This window comes from Centroberyx gerrardi, chromosome 19, assembly GCF_048128805.1.
Source record: "Centroberyx gerrardi isolate f3 chromosome 19, fCenGer3.hap1.cur.20231027, whole genome shotgun sequence".
Classification (NCBI taxonomy): Eukaryota; Metazoa; Chordata; class Actinopteri; order Beryciformes; family Berycidae; genus Centroberyx; species Centroberyx gerrardi.
In genome coordinates, this window is record NC_136015.1 from 7,967,254 (window position 1) to 7,993,914 (window position 26,661).

Consider the following 26,661-nt stretch of genomic DNA (forward strand, 5'->3'; position numbering starts at 1 on the left):
AATAAATGACTCAATAAATAAATAAATTCCCCTATTTATTTATATTTCTGTTTTAATTTGCTTCTGTATTTATTTACCTTTGTATTAATTCCCCTATTTATTTATACTTCTGTTTTAATTTGCTTCTGTATTTATTTACCTTTGTATTAATTCCCCTATTTATTTATACTTCTGTTTTAATTTGCTTCTGTATTTATTTCCCCAAACGTATTTATTTCTGTGTTCTATTTTTACATTTACATTTCTTTATGCGTTTCTGCTTCATTACGCAAATGAGGGGGCTGTGTCTCATGGGGTCAACTTTTCGCCTATTGGTTGATCGACATCAGAGTGCCTAGATCGACTATACATGCCTTGCTCCCACACCGGTGGCCAGGCTCACTCACTACAGAAATGGCTACCTCCAGTCAGGAGATCGTTAGAGAAAGGAAAGTTTTTTGCTTGCGGGTTTGTCTATAGGTGACATTGCAAGGCTTTTTTGGGTTGGTGAAAGAACAATTCACCGTCGGATGGCAGAGTATGGCATAAGGTGAGTGTGCATGTGAGGTCTCGGGGTGGATTGCTGTTGCGGTAAGTTACAGGATTTTATGTATTTGTCTGTAAGAATTTAAAATTATAGCAACTGGTGTTACACTGAAATCTGTGTGCCGTCAAAACGTGTCTGCTAACGTAGCATGAGAATGAGAAATGGATACGGTAGTTTATGGTATTTCAGTCCGATTAGCATCGGGTAACGTTAGCGATTTAGCTGCAGTCCCAATGAGAAAGTGTTTGATGTGGGCCTGTGAATACGAGGAAGCCTGTTGGCCACAACGACTACAGTTAGCAATCGTCTAGTTAACCAGGTCCCGAAAGGACAAACCTACTATGATCGAGGTTAGGGGCTAAGTTAGTGCCGTTAGTGGCATGCTAATCTAGCGTTAGCATTAGCTAAGGTTAGCTCCTCTGGCTCACTTTGCGGACACATCTCTAACGTGGCAAAACTCAAACAGTACTTTGTTTATCGGGGACTCTGCTCACCGCAAACATTTCACTTCTAACGCCAAATGAATGGAAGGTTACTGGAGTTACTGGCTGATGACATGTAACATTTCATGTTCTGTCTTTGCACCTAGTCTGGTAACTCTAGTCTTGTAATCAGCTGGGGTTGTGGCAAAAAATAACTAGAAAACCTGAACAACGAGACTACAATAAACGCTACCTTTCTCGAGGTTGTAATGTCCTATTTTTTCTTGAGACTGTGTTTAGAATCAACTACATAGTAATTATTGAGGCTGTAGTTTGTGGTAATGTTACTGGATTGCAGTATATTGTAAGGCGTAGGTATTACTCATGATGCAATATTCTAAAGAATATTTGAGATAATTGGTTGCATTAAACATTGCTATTCCCTGCTATGAGGCCAGCACATCTCAGACAGTCATTAAATAAATATACAAATGTTATAACAAAGTATAAACTATAGTATAAAATAATTTATGAATCAGAATTGCACATTTTGCTACATACCAATGTATATTCTTTTGTAATGGAACAACTGATGACTTCTGTGTTTCTGTTACTCCACAGATTACATCGATGAGTTGATGGACCTCATCTTTGATCATGTCTTCCAGGACCCTGCACCTTATGTGAGCCAGGTTTTGAAGATCCCCATCCCAGAAGACCCGTGCGCCCAGTCTGACAGGCCGTCGTTGCAGCCACGTGTCTCGGTTCAATCAAGAGGCAGTCTGAACCCGACGTAGCTGGCAGCATCAGGGAGCTCACAGCATATGCACAGCACCACACACTGGTATCACTACTCTGACCCTGTGACCTAGAAAGCCCCAGCACTAGCTGACAAAGGATCTGTAGGCTAGACACTGAGAAGAGGGTACACATACCGTCAATATATTTCATTTGAATACTTAGTCTCTTCTTTTCTTGTTTTGGTTATCTGGCATGAGGTCAGGTTGTAGTTGGGTGTTTTCCACGAATACATAACAGATAACTAAAAACATCAAATTATAAATCATTTTGGTCATTGATACTGCACTACTTTACTACACTGCAATAACTGCTACAGTGGAACACTCCCCTGTGTACACTCACAGATGTAGATTTTGTAACATAACAGCACTCCATTATGGTCCTGCATAAGCAGTGTTATGTTTTTACATGTGCCTTTTTTATGCTTTTTCTAAAATAAAATAATTGTATTCTGTATGAACAGTCAGTGTTGTGGTTACTTATTGGTTTCACATTTACTTTACATGGGTGTGTAAAGGGAAAAACGTATATAAGTCTACACTTATATGGTGCTTTATTACATTTCAATGACTGAAATGTAATAAAGCACCATGCAAGTGTAGACAGTGTGTGGGATTATATTACTTATTCAGTAACTTTTGTCCTATGCCCCTGTCACTAAAAGACTTTTAAGTGCTGAAGTTTTTTCTACATGGATGTGTAATAAAGTATAACAACACAGTTATTTTTATTGTCATGTAAAGTATTATCCAAAGTCACATGTTCAAATCAATTCATGCACAGAATGCATAAAAGAAACTTACTGCTCTATACCTCTAAGCCATGGGTCTCAAGCTCGCGGCCCGCGGGCCAATTGCGGCCCGCGAGACGATATTTTGTGGCCCCCACCTTAATATGAAAGTTTAATGTTAGTGCGGCCCGCGAGTTTTATATGGATGGCACTTTACAGTATTGTGTGCGGAGCTGAACGAACCTACCAATCATGGTGGGGTATATGGCTCTCGGGGGTGGGACATCGACCGGGCTTGATGCAAGCAGAGAAACATTTCTCAATGAGTGAAAGTTACAGCAGCGTTGCCATGGAGAGTTTTCTTCCGTGCCTGGCTGGCTGCCTCGTTTCTATTGGGCACACGCGGACATTCGTCCCAGCGCGCTGCGTTCACAACACTTCCAAAAAAAAGTTTTTAAAGTTGCTGCCCAGCGGGACATTATACGTGACAAAATAAATCAAAGTGATGCGTACGCGGCGGGATAAAAGAAAAGTAAGGAACTCAATGTAGCCTAATGTAGTCTGCAGTCACATAGCGACACCTGTCCATCGGCGATAACAGTCCCTGGTAACCCGGACCAATTATAGGGTCGCACCGTTATTTGTGGGTCATTATTTTTTATTTGCATCGCGCTATTTGCATTGCCTCACACGATGAACACTACATATATTTCTATATGATGTCATTTGTTTTTTTTGTTTCTATGACTACTGCCAGGTCTCTAGCAGCAAGGAGTAGGCAAGAGAAGCCATGTTCAGAAGAACAGTTCATGTTCTTCAATATTCCATTCATGTTCAGGACAATTCATATTCAGAAGAACCCATTGAGGTTAAAGAACTGTTAATAAAGACGTTTAAATCTTATTTTGTGTTAAAAAAATAAAAATAAAGACATTTGAGAAGATTGGAATTTTTTTAACAAAGCTTTTCTTGTGGAATACCTGATGCGGCCCAGCCTCACCCAGACTCTGCCTCCAGCGGCCCCCAGGTAAATTGAGTTTGAGACCCCTGCTCTAAGCTGTAAGGGCCCATAGTCTGCTTTATAAATGTCCATTGCATTCTGTAGTGAGAACACATTCAAACATACAGGCTGCAGACCAGGATGATCCACCATGCATGTAGATGGATCCTGAAGCTGATTCATTCTTCTGGTAACCTAAGGAATGAGAAAGGGTAACTTATTGAATTTTACAAGCTTTATAGGAACATTACACTGATAATTACGTTTATCTATATTATATGTTTATTATTTAGCACAGACAATTTAGAGTAGATGTGAGTACTGTACAAACTAATGTACAGGACAAACAAAGGTGTCAACTCTAAAAGAGGTAAGATGTTATGTACAGGGGGAATGACCAGCAGGCCTCCATGAGATGCAATGGTTGAATATTACAGCTATAGTTCTAAAACTGTTGAGCTAGCGTTATAGCTGAATAACACTGGCATAAATTACGACAGTCATATGTCCAAATGGTAGAAAGCATGGGGCATAACCATATGTTTGCCGGTGTCGTGACTATATTTGTATCCCCTGAAGAGGAGTTCTTCTTTCGCACACATCACACATCAATTTGATGTATTTGAACGTAATAACTACATAATGTCTGGTGTGTATTGCTAGCCAGTACAACGGCAATTGTAAGACACTTCATGGAATAAAATTACAGCAGCTATCCAAGTAATGTTAGCCAGCGACAAGCTACCGACACCTACTGTGTTGACTAGACAGCCTCAAACCACCGGCACCAGTGAACGTCAGGCTAAAAATGAATCAAACAAACCATGCGGTACAGTTACCGTGCGAGACACTCCGGCAGGTAACGTTAGATATCGTTTTTATGGGATACAAATTTGTCCACTATGGCTATCCAGAAATACCACATAGCTGACGCAACCACATACACACGCACGGTGAGAAAGTACGAACAACACACTGAAATTTCAACCTACCGTTCAGAGACATCCTGCTGTAACCGTGTCTGTAAAACTTCGGCAGTTGCCTCCTCTTGTTCGGTTGACAGATTCCGCCTAAAAAATGTACGGTTTTACATGTTGTGTCACAGAGTTTTCTTCTACAAGGAGCTGCCATGTTGGTTAACACTTCTCCTTCCTAGCCTGGCCACCTGCTGGCCACCAGTGTGGGAGCAAGGCATGTATAGTCGATCTAGGCACTCTGATGTCGATCAACCAATAGGCGAAAAGTTGACCCCATGAGACACAGCCCCCTCATTTGCATAATGAAACAGAAACGCATAAAGAAATGTAAAGGTAAAAATAGAACACAGAAATAAATACCTTTGGGGAAATAAATCGGGGGAAAATGCAAAGGGAAAATATAATACAGACATAAATACAGAAATAAATAAAATGAAAAGAATTAATAAATAAAATGGAAAATTAAATGGGAAAGTAAATAAATAGGGGAATTTGGTGCATTTAATGGCATATTTATTTATTTATTGAGTCATTTATTTATTTCTTTATTTATTTTTGATTTTGGCAGTTACGGTCCTCCATACATTACTGCCATCTGGTGTCTGTGGAGCACTAACTATAGTTTTAAACTTTCGCTCTTTTATTTTGAAGGCTGAACGCCCAAACCGGAAGCCTTTTTTTGTCAGTCTGGTCTGGCCCAATTAAAATTTATAGGAGGGAACTTTCAACAAAATGATTAGAACAATCATTACCATGGAAAGAAGATTGTACAGATTGTATAGTTGCATTTTGCTGCGTAATTATTCGTTTTTTTGTTCAACATGAAGTGTTTTAATCAATATTTAAATCCTGTGGTTTGTAGAAATTACGCTTTTATTTTGAAGCTCGAACCGGAAGTATTATTCTTATTCTGACTGGCTTGATGCACAGGCGAGGCGAGTGTGTCTGACCAGCGTAAAACCTGAATATGTTTCATGTCCACCATCATCCATAACCACAAGTGCCGACAGCGACGTTATCTGGACAGGAGTAAACGTAAACAAACCACGCTAACAGCTACAGCTAGCTAGCCGACTTGACGGACTACTGAACCCTTCGTCTGTTGTGCTTCCTGTTAAACTGACATGGCTACGACCAATAACGCTCCGGGACAGGTCTTCCAGAACAAGACCCGGGTGGCCATCCTGGCGGAGCTGGACAAGGAGAAGAGGCGGCTGCTGCAGAGCCAGTCCATAAACAACCCGGGAGCCAGCATCTCCCTGTCCAGACCCAGCCTGAAGGAGTTCCGGGACAGCGCCGAGCAGCAGCACATCGCCGCCCAGCAGAAGGCCGCCCTGCAGCACGCGCACGTCCACTCGTCCGGCTTCTTCATCACCCAGGACTCCTCGTTTGGGAACCTCATCCTCCCGGTGCTTCCGCGCCTGGAGCCGGACCCCTGACCTTTTAATTATGACACCTGTGAGATGAGATGAACATTCAAAACAACACACGTGCAAATCACACCCATGTCTCTCTCTTTTGTACAATTCTCTGATGATGATTCAGTGGTGGTCAGAAAAAAACCTGTCATCCTCTGAACTATGACAGAATAAACTGTTGCAAGCAATCTCATAGGAGTGTGGCTCTGTCACTTGTACCTTTTGTTGTGGACAAACAAGCTGATATTAGTTGAGCTGTCCAGTTCTTTGAAAAAGGCCCAGGTTCATGATAACTAATAAGCATCCTGTTAAGTTGTCATGGGGCAAACAATAATAAACATATGGTATACTGCCTGTCACAACATGAATCACTTGGATTTACAATTAAATGTACGCGTTTTTAGTTAATTATTATTTTTATTGTTTTTGCTAGAACAAGTCAAGGGCGATGTAGGACAGAGTAGTCAGTTTTGTCAGTATGAGACTGGGCCACAAAGGGTTGACTATTACCTTGCTTATTATAAAGGAGCATGTCTTGCTAGAATTTCCAAAGTACAAAGATGAAAGAAACATTACACCTCTATCTGAGTGATAGAGGTGTGCTGATTAATTTTAAAGAAATATTTGAAAGACCTTTATGCCAAAACTACAATACTTAAGGGCAGCAAGATTAAAACACACGATTTAAGAGTAGTATAGTTTCATTATTATTATTAATAGTAGTAGCATTGTATTAATATCTCTTTCCCCCTTTGGTACTTATATGTTTACCTGATTCATACTCCCGCTCAGTTGCTGGCAGTAATGCACCAAAAATATGTTTGCCAACTGCGATTAAAGGACAAAAAGAATAAAATCTTTGGCTGGGCTCAACCTCCGAACTCGATTGCTTTCCCCTTGTGCCTGTGTGAGTCGATCACAGAACAGAAACCAGCGCTGATGCAACACTGACAGGTCCACCCGGCTTCACGCAACATCACCGATCACTCATTGTTAGGAGTTACTTTTTTGAGGTAAGTCAGCAGGTTGTATAGTATTGCTCACTGGTAGACTGATATTGCGGTTAGCTTAATCATTCACGGACAGAACAGATTGGCCTGTCAACCTGAAGCTAACCCTGGAGCTAACGTTAGCTACACATGGTGAAGTTAGCTACACAGTACTACTAGCCAGCTTGTTCATTCAGTTTCTTCGTGTCGTTAACTGTGAGCTGGCTAGCAGCATAGCTAGCATGTTAGCCGTATCTAACCAGTGAGTGGCATATGATTGGCGGATTGATGAATCTGGGCATTCCAATACTTAACCGCTGCCTCCCAACGATACGTGCGGTTCACTGTTGTATGGAGAAAATGTCACACCAAACTCCATTAAAAATCTGTCAGTTTAACGTTACCAGTCTACCAACGCACATACCGGATAGAACATGACTTCAGACCTTTTTACTAATCGTTAGGGTCTTCTGGTAACTTCGGCATGTTGTGGTTCACCAGCAGCACCTAATTTAATAAAATATAAGATATTAGAATGAATTCCCACTATGGTATATTTTGGTGGAAGAGTATTGGGAAAACAGTCGCACCAATTCTCAAAGGTGAAAATGTATCAAGATAAGTGCTGCTTGAGGTATTGGATATAGGAATATACAAGGGACTGCTAATAATTCCTTTGCCTATATGTAAGGCAACATTCAAGATTTTAATAGACTTTGACCAGAAGCTTCTATCATTCAGTTCTAACAAGAGTTCTGCTGTCACCCCTTCTGTCTGTCATTAGTCAGAAGGCTTCAGGCGCCATGGCAGAGCAGCTAAGCCAAGATGAGAAGTTCCACCTCATTACAAGGAACCTACAGGTGGGACACACACACACACACACACACACACACACACACACACACACACACAGTGACTATGGTCCCTTCTGTGACTAGCTCTTATGGATCCCTGGGTGTCTGTGTGTATTGCAGGAGGTTCTTGGTGAGGAGAAGCTGAAGCAGGTTCTGCAGGAGAGGGAGCTGAAGGTGTACTGGGGCACAGCGACCACCGGCAAACCCCACGTAGCTTATTTTGTCCCCATGTCCAAGATCGCAGACTTCCTCAAGGCTGGATGTGAGGTGAGTAGACCACAGCCTGTTGATCTCACTAACTGTCTAGTCTGTCTAGTCCTCTCCTCCGCCTGTGTGTATCCCTCACTTTGGGTTGGTGTTTGGATACATCTCCATGTGTGCTGCCATATCGCCATACCTCATCACTGATTCTTCTTTTTTCCCTTCCTTTCCTCTTTTCCTCAGGTCACTATCCTGTTTGCCGACCTGCACGCCTACCTGGACAACATGAAGGCTCCTTGGGAGCTGCTGGAGCTCAGGGTGCAGTACTACGAACAGGTCATCAAGGCCATGTTGGAGAGCATCGGGGTGCCGCTGGATAAACTCAAGTTTGTCAAGGGAACCGACTACCAGCTCAGCAGGTACTGACAGTATTCCCAAACTGTCTCCTGCATTCTATAACGTGCACTAATTGGAGCTCTCCACCCCCAGAGAAATATGTTTTAGCTGTAGCCTAAAAAAAAAAAAGATGTTTTAAGCCTCTCTCGTCATTTCTGTCAGAGAGTATACTCTGGATGTGTACCGCCTGTCCTCCATGGTGACGGAGCACGATGCGAAGAAGGCTGGAGCGGAGGTGGTCAAACAGGTGGAGCATCCTCTGCTGAGTGGCCTGCTCTACCCTGGACTGCAGGTAATAACACTTACTGAAGCTTACGACTTTTCATGGGAGTAGGTGCAGGACTTATCACACTGCTACCAAGCATCTGTCATAAGATCACTCAGTGTTTCGTCTTCGCCCTCAGGCTCTGGATGAGGAGTACCTGAAGGTGGATGCCCAGTTTGGAGGAGTTGACCAGAGAAAGATTTTCACCCTGGCAGAGAAGGTACCATCATCCCACGTCTTCTCGCATGTCCTTCAACCCTTCACCCTCCCTCGCCCCACTCTCATTGACACTTCCTTGCTCCTTCTTTTGCATTTTCAAAACATAATTACTCGTTCAACTGTTGGTGAACTTGATCAACAGTTCAGGAGTAGCTGTGAGGTTGTTGCAAGCAAGTTGAACTTGTTGTTTCAGTGCTACTTTTCTCACACCAGGAAGCATTAAGTTTCAGGTCTTGACGTTAAAAAACGAAACAAAAAAACATGCGATTGTGCAGACATTGTTATCAGATCTCCAAAACCAGTTATGGAAGTGGTCAGACTCGCATGGTAATCTGAATTCTACACAGTGGATAAGTACAGCCATAGGAGAAATAAAACAGCCATTTTCAGAACAAGTGTGGACATAACAGCGATGTGATCTTGTAATACCTGATCTTTAGAATCAGATCTCAAAAATCACAGTTAAATGTCAAGTGTAATCATAGTAGCCTTATTCATTTGTCTCCAGTACTTGCCCTCCCTGGGCTATGCCAAGCGCGCCCATCTGATGAACCCCATGGTCCCAGGACTGACAGGGGCCAAGATGAGCTCCTCAGAAGAAGTAAGGACGCAGGCACATTATTAGTGAAGAAAGGAAAAACAAATAAAGTAAAAATGAAATCAAGATTTCTATGAACATGTTCTGCTGCAGGAGTCAAAGATCGATCTCCTGGACAAGAAGGAGGATGTGAAGAAGAAGCTGAAGAAGGCTTTCTGCGAGCCGGGCAACATCCAGAACAACGGAGTCCTCTCCTTCGTCAAATACGTCGTCTTCCCTCTACACGGAGGTAGAGAACTCATCCCTCTACCTCTTTCCCCTCTCTCTATTTCCTCCTTTTCTGCCACTTCTAAACCGGTATTTGGTGTCATTCTGTTTCAGAGTTTTGCATCAAAAGAGATCCCAAGTGGGGCGGCGACAAAGTCTACACTGTGTTCGAGGAGGTGGAGAAGGACTTTGCAGAAGAGGTAAAGTACGGCCTAACTTGTTTATTTCGGCAAACGAATGCCTTTTTTCTCTTCATGCTCTGGCCTGACCCTCTGTAACCCTCTGACCTTTTCAGCTGGTCCACCCTGGAGACCTGAAGGCCTCAGTGGAAGTAGCGCTAAACAAACTGCTGGAGCCAATCAGAAAGAAGTTTGAGTCGCCCGAGCTCCGCAAACTCACCAACTCCGCCTACCCCGACCCCTCAAAGACCAGTCAGTATCTTACTAACACCTCTCACTGTGTCTTCCCCCTCACACATCTACTGTCATCATTCAAACCCAAATACAGTGTCACGACCGGTGCTGCACTGAATGGGAACGTAACTAGCCGCATGTCGAGATTTGCCATCATTTGTTTTTATGTGTGTGCGTGATCAGAAGCAGCAGGAAAGGGTGCCAAAGCAGCAGCAGGAGGAGGAGGAGGAGGAGAGGAGGATGAGCTGGTTCCCTCCAGACTGGACATCAGGGTGGGGAAGATCATCAGTGTGGAGAAGGTAGGAGGTCAACTCGGCACCCACCTGTTTCAGGACAACTGGAGGTTAGGGTGCGATCACACCTACAGTTCGTTTTCTTTGGTCCGAGCCATTGTGCAAAAGTTGACTTTGTTGCTTGAAAGAAATAGCTGATTATGAGCTTTAGTCCAGACTGCGATTTGCCCTCATTTCATTTTAATATGCTAGGCTTTCCAAGCATGAGGAACTGCTGGCTATCAGATGTCCACATCTGTCTCGTTAAGCCGCTCCAAACATGCTCAGTGTGAACACGCCCTTAGATGAGATTCAATCAGGTCTCTTCAACTGTTCAGACTTTCCCTATTACAGGGGGATGAATTTGCAAGTAGTGTTCAGGATCTGTGTGCGTTGGCTAATCACACCTCTGATTAATCACTAGGACATGACACACGTAGTTCAGTAATCTAAGGACCTCTCCTTCACACAACTGAATAAACATGCTCTAATAGATATGAATCATATGCGGAAATTGGCTTATCTGTTAAAACGGCGGCTGTTGTATTTGCTAGTAGGAAGGCAAACAACACCACAAAAAGTGTGTATGTAGTTTGTACAAACATGTATCGAATGGTCCAAAAAGAAACTGCAACATTTTCCCCAATCATCAGACAAAAACACTTTTTTTCCCCCCTCTCATTGGTTTCTTTACTGCCCATCTTTCAGCACCCGGACGCCGATTCGCTGTACCTGGAGAAGATTGACGTGGGAGAGGCGGAGCCGAGGACGGTGGTCAGCGGCCTGGTGGCCTACGTCTCCCAGGAGGACTTGCAGGACAGGATGGTGTTGCTGCTGTGCAATCTGAAACCCCAGAAGATGCGAGGGATCGAGTCTCAAGCCATGCTGCTATGTTCCACCGTGTGAGTGTTATTCCCATTTTGCACAAACACACACAGCTCATCCCTTTTATCTTTATCGTTTTAAATCCTCCACTCTCTCCGATTGGCTGGTTTCTAGAGAAGGGGAGCCCAGGAGGGTGGAGCCTCTTGACCCCCCAGAGGGCTCGTCGCCAGGGGAACAGGTCTTTGTGGAGGGATATGAGGCAGGCAAACCAGACGACAAACTCAACCCAAAGAAGAAGGTGTGGGAGAAACTACAGGTACGTTTCAGTCAGGCTTTCTGCTGCTCTGTTCTCTAATACAACAGTAAGAAATATTTGCTTGAAAACCACAAACATAAAATTGAGAAATGTAATTCTAATGAAAGATTGAAATAAAGATGTGGATGAATATATGAAGAGTTTAAATCCTAAATGAGATCTCCACCATTTGGGGAAAAAAGACCTCTACTTTAACAAAGTGATTGCCTGCATACAGTAAAACACATAGGATACAATTAGAGTAAACGTAAGACCTTTGCTTTCCAAATAGTTATGTTTTTGACGACAGAATCATCAGAGCTTAATGCATTTCAGGAACATTTTTCCAAAATGGATATATAGAATTTTGGAATTAAATCCTTCATCTGGAGGGGAATATACTGTATGTACATTATGGGTTGAACAGATAAGTAGACATCTGTGTTTCTCTCCCCCCCCAGGTGGACCTGAAGGTATCGGAGGAGTGCGTAGCCCAGTGGAAAGACAAGCAGTTGATGACCAAACTAGGACAGATCACATGCAAGACATTGAAAGGAGGCAACATCAGTTAGATACACACAGATCGCACTCACCGCTGAAGCTGCTCCAACCGGTTGCCCTACAGCGAGAATACACACATCACCATGGTAACAACAACAACAATCAGACTTCATCGGCGTGGGTCATGGGGGGAAAAAAGAATTGGAGCAAGATTGGACATTGATGCCAAAATTCTCAAATGTTTGGGACTGGCTTAGAAAAATTGTATGTTATCTTGCTTTGTCTTTCACTCTGAAAACAAGTATAATTCAGATAGTAACTAGTGCTACACTCACAAGAGCCATTTACAACAAAAAGTATACTACTAATCAAACTCTTAATTGTAATATGTGACCCACTATGATTCAATACTGTTGCTTTTTTACCAGGCATTGTATGCTGTCACTGACTTGCTTAAATCTAGAAAATACAATATGACAAATGTTGAAAGCGGCCTATCTTTTGCAAAACAGACATTATTCTATGTCACTCAGATAAAGTAGACTTGCTCCTTGAAGCAGCTAGTAAGAAATATCTCAGGTGTTAAAAAAGGGAATTCATGTTTCAATACTTTTCCTGGTAATAAAATCACAGTGGTGTCGATTGCCTTCGTGGTAAATGTCGGGCCATCGGCCAATCTGCCAAACTTAATTCATGATAACGGTTTCATTAATGGGTTTCAGATGTTAGATGTATATAAAAATCAATATGCCTTGTATTATATTACATGGGGTGGTTGTATTGTATTGGGAGTAGCGTTGGACATGGAACTGTCATATCATCAATATTGCATCATCTCTAATATGAAATAAACGCTGGCTGGATTCTGTGGTCTGTAGTTTGGTACTGAGCATGCTTTGCCACTGGGATGAATACCTGAACAACTGAAAAACTTGAAGTGAAAAGAGAAGGTCAGCGATACATTTCTCTAGAGATTAGATCTTATTATTTGATTATTATTAGACATGAGATATGTCTAGAAGCAGTGGTGTGTGAACCAATGACATTCAGTAACTAAATGGCCATTTGTAGCACATCTGTAAAGAATGAATACAAGGAAACAGCATTTTAATACACTTTAATTTTATTTATAGAAGTAATAACTGTACATAATTCATTTTTAATCATCAAAATGTTTACTTTTTCATGACCCGCTATGAAGAGAGTCAAAATAATTCATCGACCAATGACTTTGCTGGGTAAAGGCATTTTGTGCAAATAGTGATGGGCTGGATTTTCCACCAAACAGGCTTGGGCAAATGTTGCAAATAGGGAGAGAGGAAGATCAATTCACGTTCTTCAAAGAAAACCTGACCTCACACTAAGTCTGCTCCAGTGTATCAATCATCCAGGGCTGATCTTTACTACATCTATAGCCCCAAGAGTGGTTTTCAGAAGAAAATACTTTCTTAAATATTCTATATTTGGTAAGAAAAGGTGACTGACAGTGCTAGTAGTGGAAACAACCACACATAAATAAATAGGATACTTGTAGTATGGTCTTACTAAAAAGAGTTCATAGAATGTGTTGGGTTGACCTTTACTATACCTAAGAAACAGATTGTGCAGATTGTGTGTAGAAGCATCTAATTGAAGTTTTTACAGTTGTTTTAATCAAACACTCATCTAAATCTTAACAGCTTATCTACTGTAGCTTTACAAAAGTGCCTTTGTCTTAATTGACAAAACATCTCTCTCTTGTTCTTGTGAGTGTGCAGCATCCCTTTTTCTCCACCCATCTGTCCACACAGTGAAAAGCAGGGCTGAAATTGAGTATGGCAATTTCTTTTTACTCTGGTCAGTAAGCAAAGGAAATGATAAAATGCTGAACAATTTTTTTCTTTTATGATGATGCTTGTATTGGATGCCATTGTCAACCTTTTGTGACAACCACTGCATAAATCCCTATGAGAATGATGCATTATATTACAACAGAAAAAAAAGACTTTTAGATAAAAAATAACCTTAATAGACAATAAGCCTCTGTACAGAAATGCTTTGTCAAGACAATTCCTTTTCTCTCTGAGCTGCAGTGACCACTACCTAATTCAACCTCTGGGAGGCGATCTCACTCAAGCTAAATATTTACAGTCCAGCCGAAATACACCATTTCATCCTGAGGGGCAGAGCAGAGAAACTATACTTTAGAAAAATACTCCAGAATAAAGCTATGATAAGAAATTGGGACCAACACATTTTTTTGCATAAATATGTAGGAAGGCCATTACAGGCTAAGGCTTTTGGAGAAGACTTAACACACAAAAACACTCATAGATAGTTGAGTTTAAAGTCTCTCAATGTCACTCGTTGCCGGGATTTCTCTTTCACTTGCTCGTAGTCTTTTCTTGTTCCTCTGGCATGAGTCCAGTCCTTACTTAATCACCACAAAGCTCTTTTTCAAAACAGCGTTTCAATTGTGTCTGCTGTCACTGTTGTAGCTAGAGGGGGGAAAGACGAGAAGAGGTTAGAGATGATGGCATCACCATAATACAGTTACAGGAGCAGGCATAAAGAGTATTCAGTCCTGCAGTCTAATTCAATTGGTGAGACATGATCATGAGCTTTAGGTTAAGGCAGCTTGAGGCACATGCTCGCAAATGCGACTAGAGAAAGCGTTAGGCAAGCAGCGTATGTATTGTGTTTGTGTAGAGGGGTGTGTGTGTGTGTGTGTGTGTATGTGTGTGTAGTTTTCTCTTGTTGGTATGGAGAACACGAAACATGCTCTTTTAAGCAATGTTAAACTGCTTAGCTGCTCAAAATCATGGTAATGCTGGTATTTGCATTCTGCTGTTTCATGACAAGAGAGTGACATGATTGCTATTGATCTATTGTAGCACTGAATCAGCCTTAACAAGTTTGTGGGTTTACACACTCAGCAATACATTCAATTCCTGAAGCATACTGATGAAGCAAAATGGCCATCTTTCATGACTTTGTGCTCTAAGGCCATTGCAGCATGTAACTTCATTTGAAAACAGCAATTTAACTGGACACCCACACACAATGAGACAAAACAACTGTAGCCCTGGTTACAATAATGTTGCTGCTCTTACTTGTTGTCTCCATAAGAGGTGTTTTTTGGCCCAAAGGTTGTACTGTTCCTATTGCTCCATTTGCTTCAATACTGAGCTCCATCTTTGCAGAACAAGCAGGAAGTTTCTGTGAAGGACTGGTGCTCCCATGGGCTGGTTTCTTAGCTACTGGCGGAGGAACTTTATCAGACTTCACCCCACCATTGGAGAAAGCAGTAGCCTTTGCCTGGTCGGAAACCTGCATGAGCTCGGCCGCCAAGCTTTGCCTCAGACTTGCCTGAGCTTCAGGAGAGGAGGCAACCGGAGTTTCTATGACGACCTTCTTTGTGCTCCTGGAGAAGATGAAGCTGGCGGTAGAGGCTGGGGACTTGTGCATGTCAGCCCCTTCAGGTGACCTGGGGGATGGAGCCCCTGGTTCACCGATGCTGCTGGTAGTGGATGATCTCAGACCCAATCGGGATGGAAGACCACCGCTTGAAGACATGGCTGCGGTTTTCATACGTATGGCTTCCTGTAAGCGCATGGAAGGGGCATTTAGGGTCACAGAAGGTGTTTTCACTGTCTGAGGTGAGGATTTTAGAGACAGAGACTTGCGGATGGGCTTTTGTGGAGTGTTTTGAGGTCCTGGGATTGAGACTGGGCAATTCTCCTGAACTGGAGCCCCCCCATTTGTTGACTTGTTGTCTTCGGAGGGGGCTTTCACCTGATCTTCAACCATGTTGACCGATCTGAGACGAACCATCTGAAGCAGGGAGGGGGTGACGAGGGGTATATTAGCATCCTCCTTGGGAATGGGTGCACTTTTGTGTCGGGAAAGGAGCTCCTTGCTTCTGCTGTCTCGGTTTGCTAGACTGGGCTGCCTTCTGAAATTCACAGCAGGGGCTTGGTTTTCCACTGGTAGAGGGGGTGCTACTGGGACACTAATTGGAGGTGAAAGTGGGGCACTGACAGGGGGCTCAGGGGGAGTTTGATCTTCAAATTTCAGAGTGTCTGGCTTCAAGACACTGCTGGGGGGAAGCAAAGGAGAGATTGATAATGGCTTCTCTGCTGTTGTAATAGGTGGTGGAGGAGGGGCCTCCACTGGTGGAGGTGGGACACCCTCTGGAAGAGATGAAACATTCTGTACTGGTCTGTGAGAAATCTCTATGTCAGCAGTGTTAGCTTTAGAAACTTGCATAACCTCCTCTGGTTTTGTCTCATTCACAGTTTGTGGCATAACGGGGGGCAAATGCACATTTTCTCCATTCATAGATTTCCCTGCTTCAACTGAATCCTTAATTGTCACTCCAAATTCCTCCAGAGCCATAATTGGCCTGTTCGGGACATCGATCTCTGTAATGCAACTGTCCATCACATCTGGCAGACTGTCTGTCGTGAAGGGAGGAGGAGGAGGTGGGAAGTCCATCTCATCCCCTCCATCAAAGACTGAGTCCCCTTCCAAAGGAGGCGGAGGAGGTGGCCAGCAAGACTCTACAACGTGGATCTCCTCCTGTACCCCTTTTAACTCATCAGGTGGGGTAGATACTGATGAGGGAGGCGTCTTTCTGGAGGGAGGAGGTGTAGGGTGGTAGGCAGGGGGAGGGGTAGGGGGAGGTGAGACCTTATTAACTTTGGGGACATCTACAGAAAGTGTCTGCATGGATGTGGCTTCGCTTCTGTCCATCTCAACCTCACTCTTATCAACTGATGAGGATGTATGATTCTCAACAGGTGAATGAACTTCTATCATGACCCCGGCACACACTTCCTGTTGCTGTCCCTCTACCGACCTCTCTGCTGACTCTAACTCCTCTCTGTGTGATACTGGGGTGGTTTTCTTCATGACAGGAGGGGGCTCTTTCTTTGGCATTGTCTCTTGACTCTCTGTGTCCTTCACCAGTGGGCCATTACACTGCTCTTGTCTCTGAACGTCCACACCTGCTTCTAACTTCTCTGGCATTGACAGCCTCTCTTGTTCTGTACTTGGACATTCCCTACTCTCTGGCTCCTGACTGACACTTTCTGTAACTGTCGCTAACAATGTCTCAGGCTTGTCTTGAAAGACTTTTTCTTTGCTTTCTGACAATTCTAAGACGGGTTTGCCTATAGTTGTCTGCTTTTCAGTCAAACCTTGTGACTCCTTGCTAGCTTCAGTCTGAGTTCCTGTCTTTGTAACTGTGCTCTCCTTCAATTGTCCCGGTTTCTGTAGCTGGCTGAGTTTACTGACACTAGGGCAAGGCCCACACAGAAGCTCAAAGGTGCGTCTGTTATAAGCCCATGTTTCTGGAGGAGGAGGACACGGTGCTTTGACCTTGGGAGGTGGTGGGATGTTGAAAAGCTCTCTGATTGCCAAGGTCGCAGTTGAAGGGGAATTGTTTACTGGTGTGATCTTCTCTGTTGCAGCAACAGAGGGCAGAGATCCCTGTTGAGGCGGACTAGGGCTACTCGCGGAGACATCTTGATTGACAGGGTCAGAAGTAGTAGATGATAGGGAGGTAAGAGAGGAGGAAGCAGAAGCTGCTGAGGATGAGGCCCGAGACACAGATCTCTCCGGTTTGACTGGTTTCTTCTTCTGTTTGTCAGGGGAAGTGGGGGAGATCCCTTTTGGGGAAAGGGTTGGGGTGCCACTCTGACTGGAATAGCCACTGGAGGGGGACATGGTCCTTTCAAATTTACCCCCTTCTGAGGGAGTTTTCTGTGGGGAAGAACTGCTGGATTCTGACTGGGGCTCTGGTGGTCCTCCAGTCCCACCAGAGGAGGCCTGTGTGGGGCTGAAAGGACCGGAGGAGGCTGAAGATCTGGAATCATCCAGAGTGCTGGACCCAGCAGAGTTGGATACAGGTGTTGGGGTCTTAGTGACATCTGCTGTGACCAATTTAGTATTTTCTGTAGCAGTTTCCTCCTCCCCAAACACAGAGTCATTGAGATCTTTGCTATTCACCAGATCTCTGGAGTTGCTCCTTATCTTAGTATTGTGCAGAGAGTTGGTTCTCCGTGGAGGTGTTGGGGGTAGCTTGGTCTTCATAACGGACAGACTACGAGTGGAGCATCGGTTGTTCCTCATATTCTCCCCCGCAGTGACTGACCCCGACACACTGGACTCAGACCCCGGGCCTTTAACAAGACTTTCACCTTTATTGCTGGGGGTGCTAGCCCAGCTAACTGAGCTACGGAGACTCACATGGTCCTGATCCCCACCAGGCTGCTTTGGCTGGCTTTCCTGCCCAATTAGGCCCACTGTCTGTGGGTTACCACTGCCTGTGCTCCCCTTGGAGGAGTTTGAAATAATCGTCTCAGAAGACTGCAACTGGCTCCAGTTAGACCCCGAAGCTGATGTGGGCATCGGGGTGGAGTTGTTGTGGGAATTGTCAGTGTGAGAACCGTCTCCCTCTGATCTTCTTGATGACAGAGGACTGACTGATGAGTCCCCAGACGCCAGGCTGCTTTTGCTTACAGTGCGCACACTCCCACCATGATTGCCATTGCTTCCATGGGTCCGGCTGCTGCTGCGGTCGATCTGAATGACTTCAACTGAGGCTGGCAAGACAGCATTAGGGATTATCTTAGACAAGTAGGTAGCCTGAGGAGAGATGGACATCACTGGGCCCTAGAAATAACCGGAAAAGGAAATTTTAGTTATATTTAGTTATATTTATACTTGTGAACAGGCAAGAGTGGTCAAGGCAGAATCATGCAAGAACATAACACACAAAAGAAGTTTAATTACACTATTTCTCCAGATTAAAGTTTCATAAGAACAACTGTGAAACCATCTCACAACCTAATTAAAGCTGTCTGATCTTGTTCTGACCTGGGGCTCCTGGAGGAAACTAAACATTGTGGAATGAGAGGAGGAGGAAGTGGTCATGCCAGGTACAGCTAGAGATTTGGGTCTCTGGCTGGATGTGGGGGAGAGACGGAAGCCAAAGCCCTGGTGGCTGAAGGGCTGCTCATCCTGGTACATTGCCTGGAGGTGGTGCCTCAGCAGCTGCTCCTCTCTGGACGCCTGCTTAGGAAGGGAGAAAGGAGGAACAGGATCATGAGAAAGAGTAGAATTGAAAGAGGGAATCAGACATAGAGCATACTGTATATATAGAAGAGTAGCCTTTCAAAATGAGTTATCCGCTTTTTGCATTAACTGACACCTACTCTATGACACATACTCTTCTGAAATATGGCCTTAACGTTATGAGTCATCTTAAGACCTTTGCTTACAAAATAATCATGCTTTTGGATAGGATAATTCATGGTATTAAAATACTGAGTAAATTCAGGTTGATTTTTTTTCTGAAATGTATATATAGCATTTTAGAATGAAACCCTTCATCTGCTCAATATTCCATAAAATATATTATTAGAGATTTTTTGTTAATGTGTTGATATAGTTATTTAGTTCATTCATGAGAGCTAAAACATGAAACTGGTGTGCTGTTAAACAATTTTGAATGACGAAATCATTCAAAATTGAAGAAAAACCTCACCTCCAGATCTGAGAGGTGCACCCTCGCTCCCTCCTGATTGGCTGCTGGAGTCTCTCCATCAATGGTAGGAATGATAACAACACCTGATTGGCCGTCACTGACCTGTCCATCACCATTAGGAAGCTGGTTAGAAACGACCTGCTGGAACGTGGAGCTTCTGTGTAGCGCTGGAAGGAGGATGAATGAATGTCAAAAATATATTTACAACCAAAGATGCATTATGTTCATTGGTTTGTGTCCCGTCTTGCAAGGTCGATGCTGCGGACGTACCGAGCTCTCTCTGGACCTGGTGGGGTATACCCATGATGGTGGTCCTTCTGCTCCGCTTCTTGTTCTTATCCAACCTCTTCACTGGATTCAGAGGCTTGAATGTGGAACCTGAGAGAGAGAGAGAGAGAGAGAGAGAGAGAGAGAGACACAGAGAGAGAGAGAGAACAGAAAAGAAGAGGGTTCTTTGAGGATTTTTTTTTTGCAAAAATATATTCAGCACAGGAGGACAGCGTCAGACTATTAAGAAAACTCACAGTATATAGCAATATGTGGGGAAGTGGAATTTCTTGGGGATTTCAAAAGGGATGGTGGAAGAATGGATCAGAATACCAATCAGATTTACTGAGTGAACACACACACACACACACACACACACACACACACACACACACAGAATGGTGTGTTTTGCCTTCCAGCTGTGATATGTGGAGGCAGCCGCAGTGCTGTCTTTGGATGAAACATTCCAGTATCAGAAATAAGCTACAGTTGTGTGTGTGTGTGTGTGTGTGTGTGTGCGTGTGTGTGTGTGCATGTGTGTGTGTGTGTGTGTCATGTTCCTCTTCCTTTGATTTCACAGCATAACCGCAGAGGCACCATGCAGCTGGGAATGAGTCGCGCATGTTAAATACACGCCCCTGACTCCTCATAAAGCAGTTAACACATGAACAAAGCTCAAATGCTTTCACATGCACAAGCTCTGTGATTAGCATCATTACCATAAGATGAGTGGGATGTAAATGCTTCCGTTCCAACTCTCTCTACACACATGCACACACACACACACACAGACAGCTGTCCTCTACCTTGGCGGGTGAGCACAGGCCTGGTAGACACAGCTGACACAGCAGAGGTTGCTGTGGTATCAGTATTCCCAGTGGTGGATCTGGACTCCGGAGAGCCACCTCCGTCCTTGGAGCTGATATCCTGCTCCGGACGGAGAGTGTCTGTGGACTGCTGGGGATACACACACACACACACACATACACAGAGCAGTATTTAATGAGGGGGTGTTCTGTGTGTTTAGGAAGTGGGGGAAATGATAGGTCATTCACAGAGTGTTGGTGTACTTACAGCAATACTCTCATCATCTGGAAAGTTCACTCCGTTCTTGTGTTCTGTGTGAACCAAATGGGAAAAGTTCAGACACAGAATGCAAATAAACTCTTTGCTTGAAGTGCACATATAACGTTCTATTTCATGTTGTAGCACACTTAATACAATATCCTTTTTTATTTTGTATATATGTATAATCAGTGATGTAATGGCAATTAAAAAGGAGAGTAAATTATGACCTCCAGTTGGTGATCATCACAAGGAAAACAACCACCAATATAAACACAACTATGTTATACAAAGAGGAGAATAAAGGAATGCTGCCTTGGCTCCAAAAATAGTAGAGGAGAGTTGTGCTTTGGAAAAAAGGGGTGATGTCAATTGCAAGCAAAGCTCTAGAGTCGGAATTTTGCTTGCAATAAATCTGTTATATTTTCATGTACGTTGCAAAAATGCGTTTTTCCCCCAAAAAATCCTATTCTCCTATAACAGTGATTCTCAACCTTTTTCATATCAAGGACCCCTAATTTAGCCCACATTAGAGCCACGGACTCCCATTTGATGAGATTGGACCCAAATCTGAGAACATTGGAGAAGAGTTTATTGTCAGATATGATTTTGTCCAGAATTCCAAGACTATCTGTATTGCAGGTAGAGAGATGACAGTGAGACTATGATCAAAACAGTCATTCTTCTACATCCTGATTGTGATTGTGTTAACTTCTTGTAAATGAAATAATGGTGAAGTTTAACGATTCATCAATTTGCTGGGGACCCCTTGGAACCCCCTCAAGGACCTCTGCTGGTCCTCGGACCCCAAGTTGAGAACCACTGTCCTATAACAAATCAGTTTGATAGTACTTCCTATCATGTATGCTAATAATTGATGTATTTATGCCGACCTTCTGAATGAGTCTGACCTTCCTGCTGTAGTATCTTGAGTCCCTCCTGGGCCTCAGTGTGCAGGTCCTCCAGGTACTGTGGCCTGCTGCCTTCAATGAAAACATTTTCCTGGTAGTGCTGCGAGGCCGTGTAGTGGACCGCCAACCTCTTCTGCTCTTCATTCCCCTTGGGACCAGCTATTGGGAGGGGGGGAAAGAAGGGGGTTGGGGGAAAGGAGTGGTTGGGGAAAAAAGAGAAGAAATGCATGTGGTTTATATGAAAATGAATGTTTTGCCGCACTGTCCAAGAACGTCTTCGAGCGCCTCAAGGAGGATTGTAATCATTTCACGGTTAATAGGCTGGAATGAGTGTCAGGTTAACAGAGGAAAGTGCTGGGCCCAGTGGTATTACAGTGTTACAGAACTAGAACATCCTGGTGTCCAATCTAATAGAGTTACAGTGACGGTGTCTTCTCTCTGATCTTACATGTTGTTCAATAGCAGCTTATTACCTGCTCTCTCTGTCCATCTGCCCTTTTTTATCCCTTTTTCCTCATCCACTTTTTATTCCTAAATATCATAAGGTATAAGGGTAGGGTGAGCTTTCCATTGGTACTTCCTCGTCCTCTTACGACACATGCAAATACACACACTCTCTCAGCAGGTGTGTGTCTGCCAAAACTTTTATCAGCTTTACGCTGATGAGCCCTCTGCACTTCCACCTGGCATGAGTGTGTCTGTGTATATCGGTGCACCTTTGACGCGCAGCACACACTCCCAATCCCTTCAGCCAGGCAGTTTGGTGGACAGACGTTCCAGCCAGGCCCACAGCGGTAAACCACCAAGGCTAGGCTAATCTCTATCTGTATCTCTCTTCCTCTCTCGTCCCTGGGGGATTAGATAATCTGGATTGGCCTCAGATAAAGATGCCACCAGACCCCTGCTGTGGGGCCTCCTGCATGGGAACTGGAATGGGCTCTCCCTTCAAAATGGCTTTACTCAATGACAACGGACAGACAATAACAGCAGAGATTGAACTGGAAATACAGACTTTAAAAAAGTTTGTATTGGTTGAATAGCAATGAAAGTCTTACAGGCAAAGTAAATATTTTTACTACGACCCTGCTTCTTGAAATGGCAGATGGTTTCAGCTTTAACTTTAAGCCCCTCAACTAGGAGTAACATTGAACTTGATACAGTTTGGGGCTTTGGGGGGATTGCAAAGGTAAACTTCTCTGGCAAGGTAAAACCAGAACAATGTTGGACTGTGAATGCACTTACAACACTTAAATCCTATGCAGACCCTTTTGTGTTGGGTACCCATCTCCATACATACAGTGTAACATAATGGGTCTCCTTTACAGAGCGTGACCCATGGTAAAACACTTGTGTAAAGTGGCTGTTAAACGCTCCGTCCCTCCTCTTTGCCCGCTGGCTAAGTAAAGGTCAACGAGAGGTGTCCTCTTTCCCTCCTTTGTCGCGCTCAACACTGTGGCTCTCAGTCTCACCTGGTTAGGTAATACTTTGCATGTGTGTGTGTATGTACATATGTGTGTGTGTGTGTGTGAAGTAACAGACACCCCCCCATCCCTTTCCTCCCCCATTCACGCAGGTGAGGCAGCCAGTAATGCCCAGACACAATGCCCTCTGCTGTGTTTGGCTGTGGGAAATCTCTGTTCATTGTGGCCCTGGCACTGTCTTATGCAACCCAAGGAACTGAGGAGACAGTCAACACAGGTGCATATTCCTCACATATAAGGTGCTGTTCGGTAACTACCATTTGGAATTAATTGGAGAAGTAGTGCTCCCAGGAATCCCCCAGACCCCTATGGTAGGTTTAGGGGTTTTGGTTGATTAAGCAGTTCACCGGAAAAATCAATAAAACCCCTCATCTCATTAGAGAAGACCCCCAAATTCCCCTCAACAGTAATCCTCACATGCCACTATTAGCCCAATCCCTGCTGTGTGTGAGTGTGTGTGTGTGTGAGAGAGAGACAGAGAGATAGACAGAAAGACCCGCATCTGTCAAAACTACCATCAATTTACCATCATCACAACATCATTCCAATAAAGTACAACCACACTACTGATCCATCATCTCATAGCCCTGTGCGTTTCAGGGTGTATCAAACAAATATTGAACCCAGCCAAAGTCAGACTCGTGTATAAACCAGAAAGCTCCATACAAGCAAAGTTCAGAGTATTAGTATAAATCAGCATTAATTACTGTCAGCAGCCTAAAGTCAGAGCTACAGCCTGCCAAGCCGCTCCACGTGCGTCTGCACTCACCCTTCTTCTTGAAGACAGAAAGCAGAGAGTGGATGCTCTTCCTCAGGTAGACCACCATGCCTACACCGGCACCATGGCACACTTGAATGCCGCGGAAAAAAATTGAAGTGAATACGTTTTCTTTCTGTCACTGGTGACAGGAGTAAATCCCTCTCATGATGACGATCCAGATGCTCTGATACCACGAGGACAGAAGAAAAAGCTTGAAAGCGCAAGAACCGGGAACAGTGGCAGACGGCCTGTTGTCAGAGTCAGAGGCTCTTTCCCCTCTGCAGAGTGTCTGAGTGACTTGGGAAGGACAAGTACACAATAAGATCTGCGTCCAGCCAAGCAGCCTATCCCAGCTGCCTTATCCCTGAGTCTGTTACCCTCCTCCCTTCCCCCTCCGCTCTCTCTCTCTCTCTCTCTCTCTCTCTTTCTCTCTGTCGCTCTCTCTCTCCTCCATTGCAACTCCCCCTCTTTTGTCAAATGAAGAACCCCCCCCCAGCAGAACGGCTGTCAAAGTTTGGCTTTTCTTCTACAGGCATCCACCCCCCACTTCACTCACAAACATACACATGAACAGACACGTGTGTGTGTGTGTGTGTGTGTGTATGTCCACACACGACCCCCATGAATTCCTTGTTAGGGTTTGTTGGGTTGGCACTGAGTTTGTAGTGTTTGGGTCAGCAGGACAACACACTTTTCACACTGTTTAATTTCACAGATCAGCAATATTTTTGAACTAATCTTTGTTTAGCTGCTTGCTTGTCTCTTAGTGTTTTGTGTAAATGAGAAAGTAGAATAAAAAGTATCAACTATTTAACCTTTTAACATCAACTCACTGACTCACTGCCCCATGATCCAAGGGCTACGTTGGACCACAGAGGTTGTGTCCTCAAAGTAAAACGCTAAAGAATAACCATATGCTCAGTATGTCCTCTCCATCTCCACTGTATCACTTCATCATTTACTCCTGCTCTCTGCACTCGTGCTCTCTCCTCTCCGAGTCTCTCCCTCTTTCTCTGCCCATCTCTACCTCTCTGTCCCCCTGTCTTTCTCTTTCTCTGCCTTTCTCTCCCTGCCTGCCCCGTGGCCTTACAGACACAGAAGTCTAGTTTGAGTTATAAATAGCTGAAACAGCCTCAGTTCACTCGGTTCATCATAGCAGCTCAAATGGTGTTGTGAGTGGATGTGCGTTTCTCTGCGCCTACTTATGTTTCCTGATAAACTGCAGAAGGGATGAAATACAACACGGCGTCGGGGGGGGCGGGGGGGGGACAACATAAAAATGGTTGATTTTGCGCCAACCAAACAACCAGTGCTATGACGCAGGATAATTTCCCCCAGTGTAGAACCAGGACTTTGATCCCTTTGCCCCCTGAATGGCTGCATTTATTCCCAATAAAGCAGCACAGCAGGGGGCTACAGCTGGCCCATACACCCGGACCAGCTGGAGGGACACGGTCTTAAAACAATTACCTCCATCCATACGCCCACCATCCCAGCTCACACCGTCCCAACCTAGGGCTCCTGGCATTGGGTAAAGAGCCCAGGCGAGTGGGGAGGGGGGGAAGGGAGTAGGGGTCCAGCTAAGCTTAGACTTCTCCAGTGACACTAAGAAGAGGAGAAGAAGAAGAGATTCCCAACCCCGGTGTCTGGGGTCAGACTTGCCCAGCCTGGGGTGCTGGCAGCGGGTCAGCCTCTAGGTGAGAAGGATAAGCCGGGGCCTTCAGGAGAGCAGCTTTAGACATGGGCGCCATGCCAGAGGATTAACGCCTTAACCTGTCTACCTCTTCACCTTGCCCTCCCTTCCCTTCCTGACATTTGTTTTTCCTCTATCAGCGCTCCTCATCTCATTCCCTTTCTCAGTCTTTCCCTTCATACGACTCTTTCCATTTCGCTTTCTTACCCCTCCCTGATCCCGATCTTTTCACATCAGCACGCTCGAGCTCATAAAACCTCTTATTTGACACTGCCTCCGGATGACATCACTCAAGCGAGTCGTTCATACTCATTACCTCGTAATCCATATTAATTTGTGCGAGGCTATTTAGCGATATGGGACATGTGGTAGATTATGTGCATAATAAATCAGCTTTGTTTTTCAGTGATGTGGCCCTTTAAAGTCCAGACACTCCCTTTTCCCAAAAACAAATCCCTTACACACCCAGTCCATAGAATGTCCCCCACAATTCAGACCTTTACCATGTGCCAATTATGGGGGTCTCTGGCCCGGCCTCTATACCCCCCTGTTGTTAACCAAGACCCCTCATATCAATATTCATAGAAGGCCTAAAGAGACACCATCTGGCCTAGGGAGAGAGGGCAGAGGGGAGAGAGCGCTTCAAATGCCTTTGAATCAACACACGCTCACACACACACACACACACACACACACACACATACAATTCCGCTGCATAAGCGCAATAACACAATGCATTACAATAGAGAAAGGTAACATATGCTAATTTCACGCTGAAGCAGATTCCTAAAACTTCATCCAATCACATTTTCAACCACATAAACAGATGCTCAAAACCACAAATATTCATCTGCCTAAATAGTTCCATTCATCAATTTTGTGATGGAATCCTAAATCTAAGCATCTTAAGGGCGACTCAGACGTGTTTTACAGCCTTTTATGCGACTCTAGAGAAAATGTCATAAATCAATTGTGCCAGACTGTTAGACTTGTTAGTAGGTCAAACTGCCTATTAGAGGACAATCAGAGTTCAGGGAGCAAACA

At 44.2% G+C, this 26,661-nt stretch overlaps 2 protein-coding genes and 1 pseudogene across 5 annotated transcripts in view; 2 read left to right on the forward strand and 1 right to left on the reverse strand.

Moving 5' to 3' along the window:
- The first annotated feature begins 5,376 nt into the window (after window positions 1-5,376).
- LOC139908236 (SOSS complex subunit C pseudogene) lies at window positions 5,377-6,222 on the forward strand (annotated as a pseudogene).
- A 558-nt stretch (window positions 6,223-6,780) lies between these two features.
- yars1 (tyrosyl-tRNA synthetase 1) lies at window positions 6,781-12,777 on the forward strand. The gene is made up of 14 exons (XM_071894849.2): window positions 6,781-6,887; window positions 7,648-7,723; window positions 7,838-7,984; window positions 8,162-8,337; window positions 8,477-8,606; window positions 8,719-8,799; window positions 9,307-9,399; window positions 9,490-9,625; window positions 9,718-9,803; window positions 9,899-10,034; window positions 10,200-10,315; window positions 10,997-11,190; window positions 11,288-11,429; window positions 11,870-12,777. The coding sequence occupies exons 2-14, from the start codon at window positions 7,667-7,669 to the stop codon at window positions 11,978-11,980; spliced, it is 1,605 nt and encodes a 534-aa protein (XP_071750950.1). The 5' UTR covers window positions 6,781-6,887; window positions 7,648-7,666; the 3' UTR covers window positions 11,981-12,777.
- Window positions 12,778-13,014: 237 nt separating this feature from the next.
- Window positions 13,015-26,661, reverse strand: part of nhsl3 (NHS like 3) — a 38,387-nt gene continuing 24,740 nt past the window's right edge. For 2 of the 4 annotated variants that reach the window (XM_071894852.2, XM_071894855.2), the window contains 8 exons: window positions 21,666-21,842; window positions 20,782-20,825; window positions 20,514-20,661; window positions 19,711-19,818; window positions 19,441-19,607; window positions 18,771-18,968; window positions 15,002-18,566; window positions 13,015-14,386 (listed from right to left, as the gene is read on the reverse strand). In XM_071894852.2, the coding sequence (XP_071750953.2) occupies window positions 14,346-14,386; window positions 15,002-18,566; window positions 18,771-18,968; window positions 19,441-19,607; window positions 19,711-19,818; window positions 20,514-20,661; window positions 20,782-20,825; window positions 21,666-21,842 (4,448 nt within the window). In that variant the 3' untranslated portion in view covers window positions 13,015-14,345. The remainder of the gene's footprint in view (window positions 14,387-15,001; window positions 18,567-18,770; window positions 18,969-19,440; window positions 19,608-19,710; window positions 19,819-20,513; window positions 20,662-20,781; window positions 20,826-21,665; window positions 21,843-26,661) is intronic. The other 2 variants (XM_071894854.2, XM_071894853.2) reach the window with 2 other exon arrangements.

Coding starts and splice junctions, on each gene's coding strand:
- yars1 (XM_071894849.2), top strand. CDS start 7,667: ATGGCAGAGCAGCTAAGCCAAGATGAGAAGTTCCACCTCATTACAAGG. Junction 10,035..10,199: donor CCCCGACCCCTCAAAGACCA/GTCAGTATCTTA, acceptor GTGCGTGATCAG/AAGCAGCAGGAAAGGGTGCC. Junction 10,316..10,996: donor AGATCATCAGTGTGGAGAAG/GTAGGAGGTCAA, acceptor CCCATCTTTCAG/CACCCGGACGCCGATTCGCT.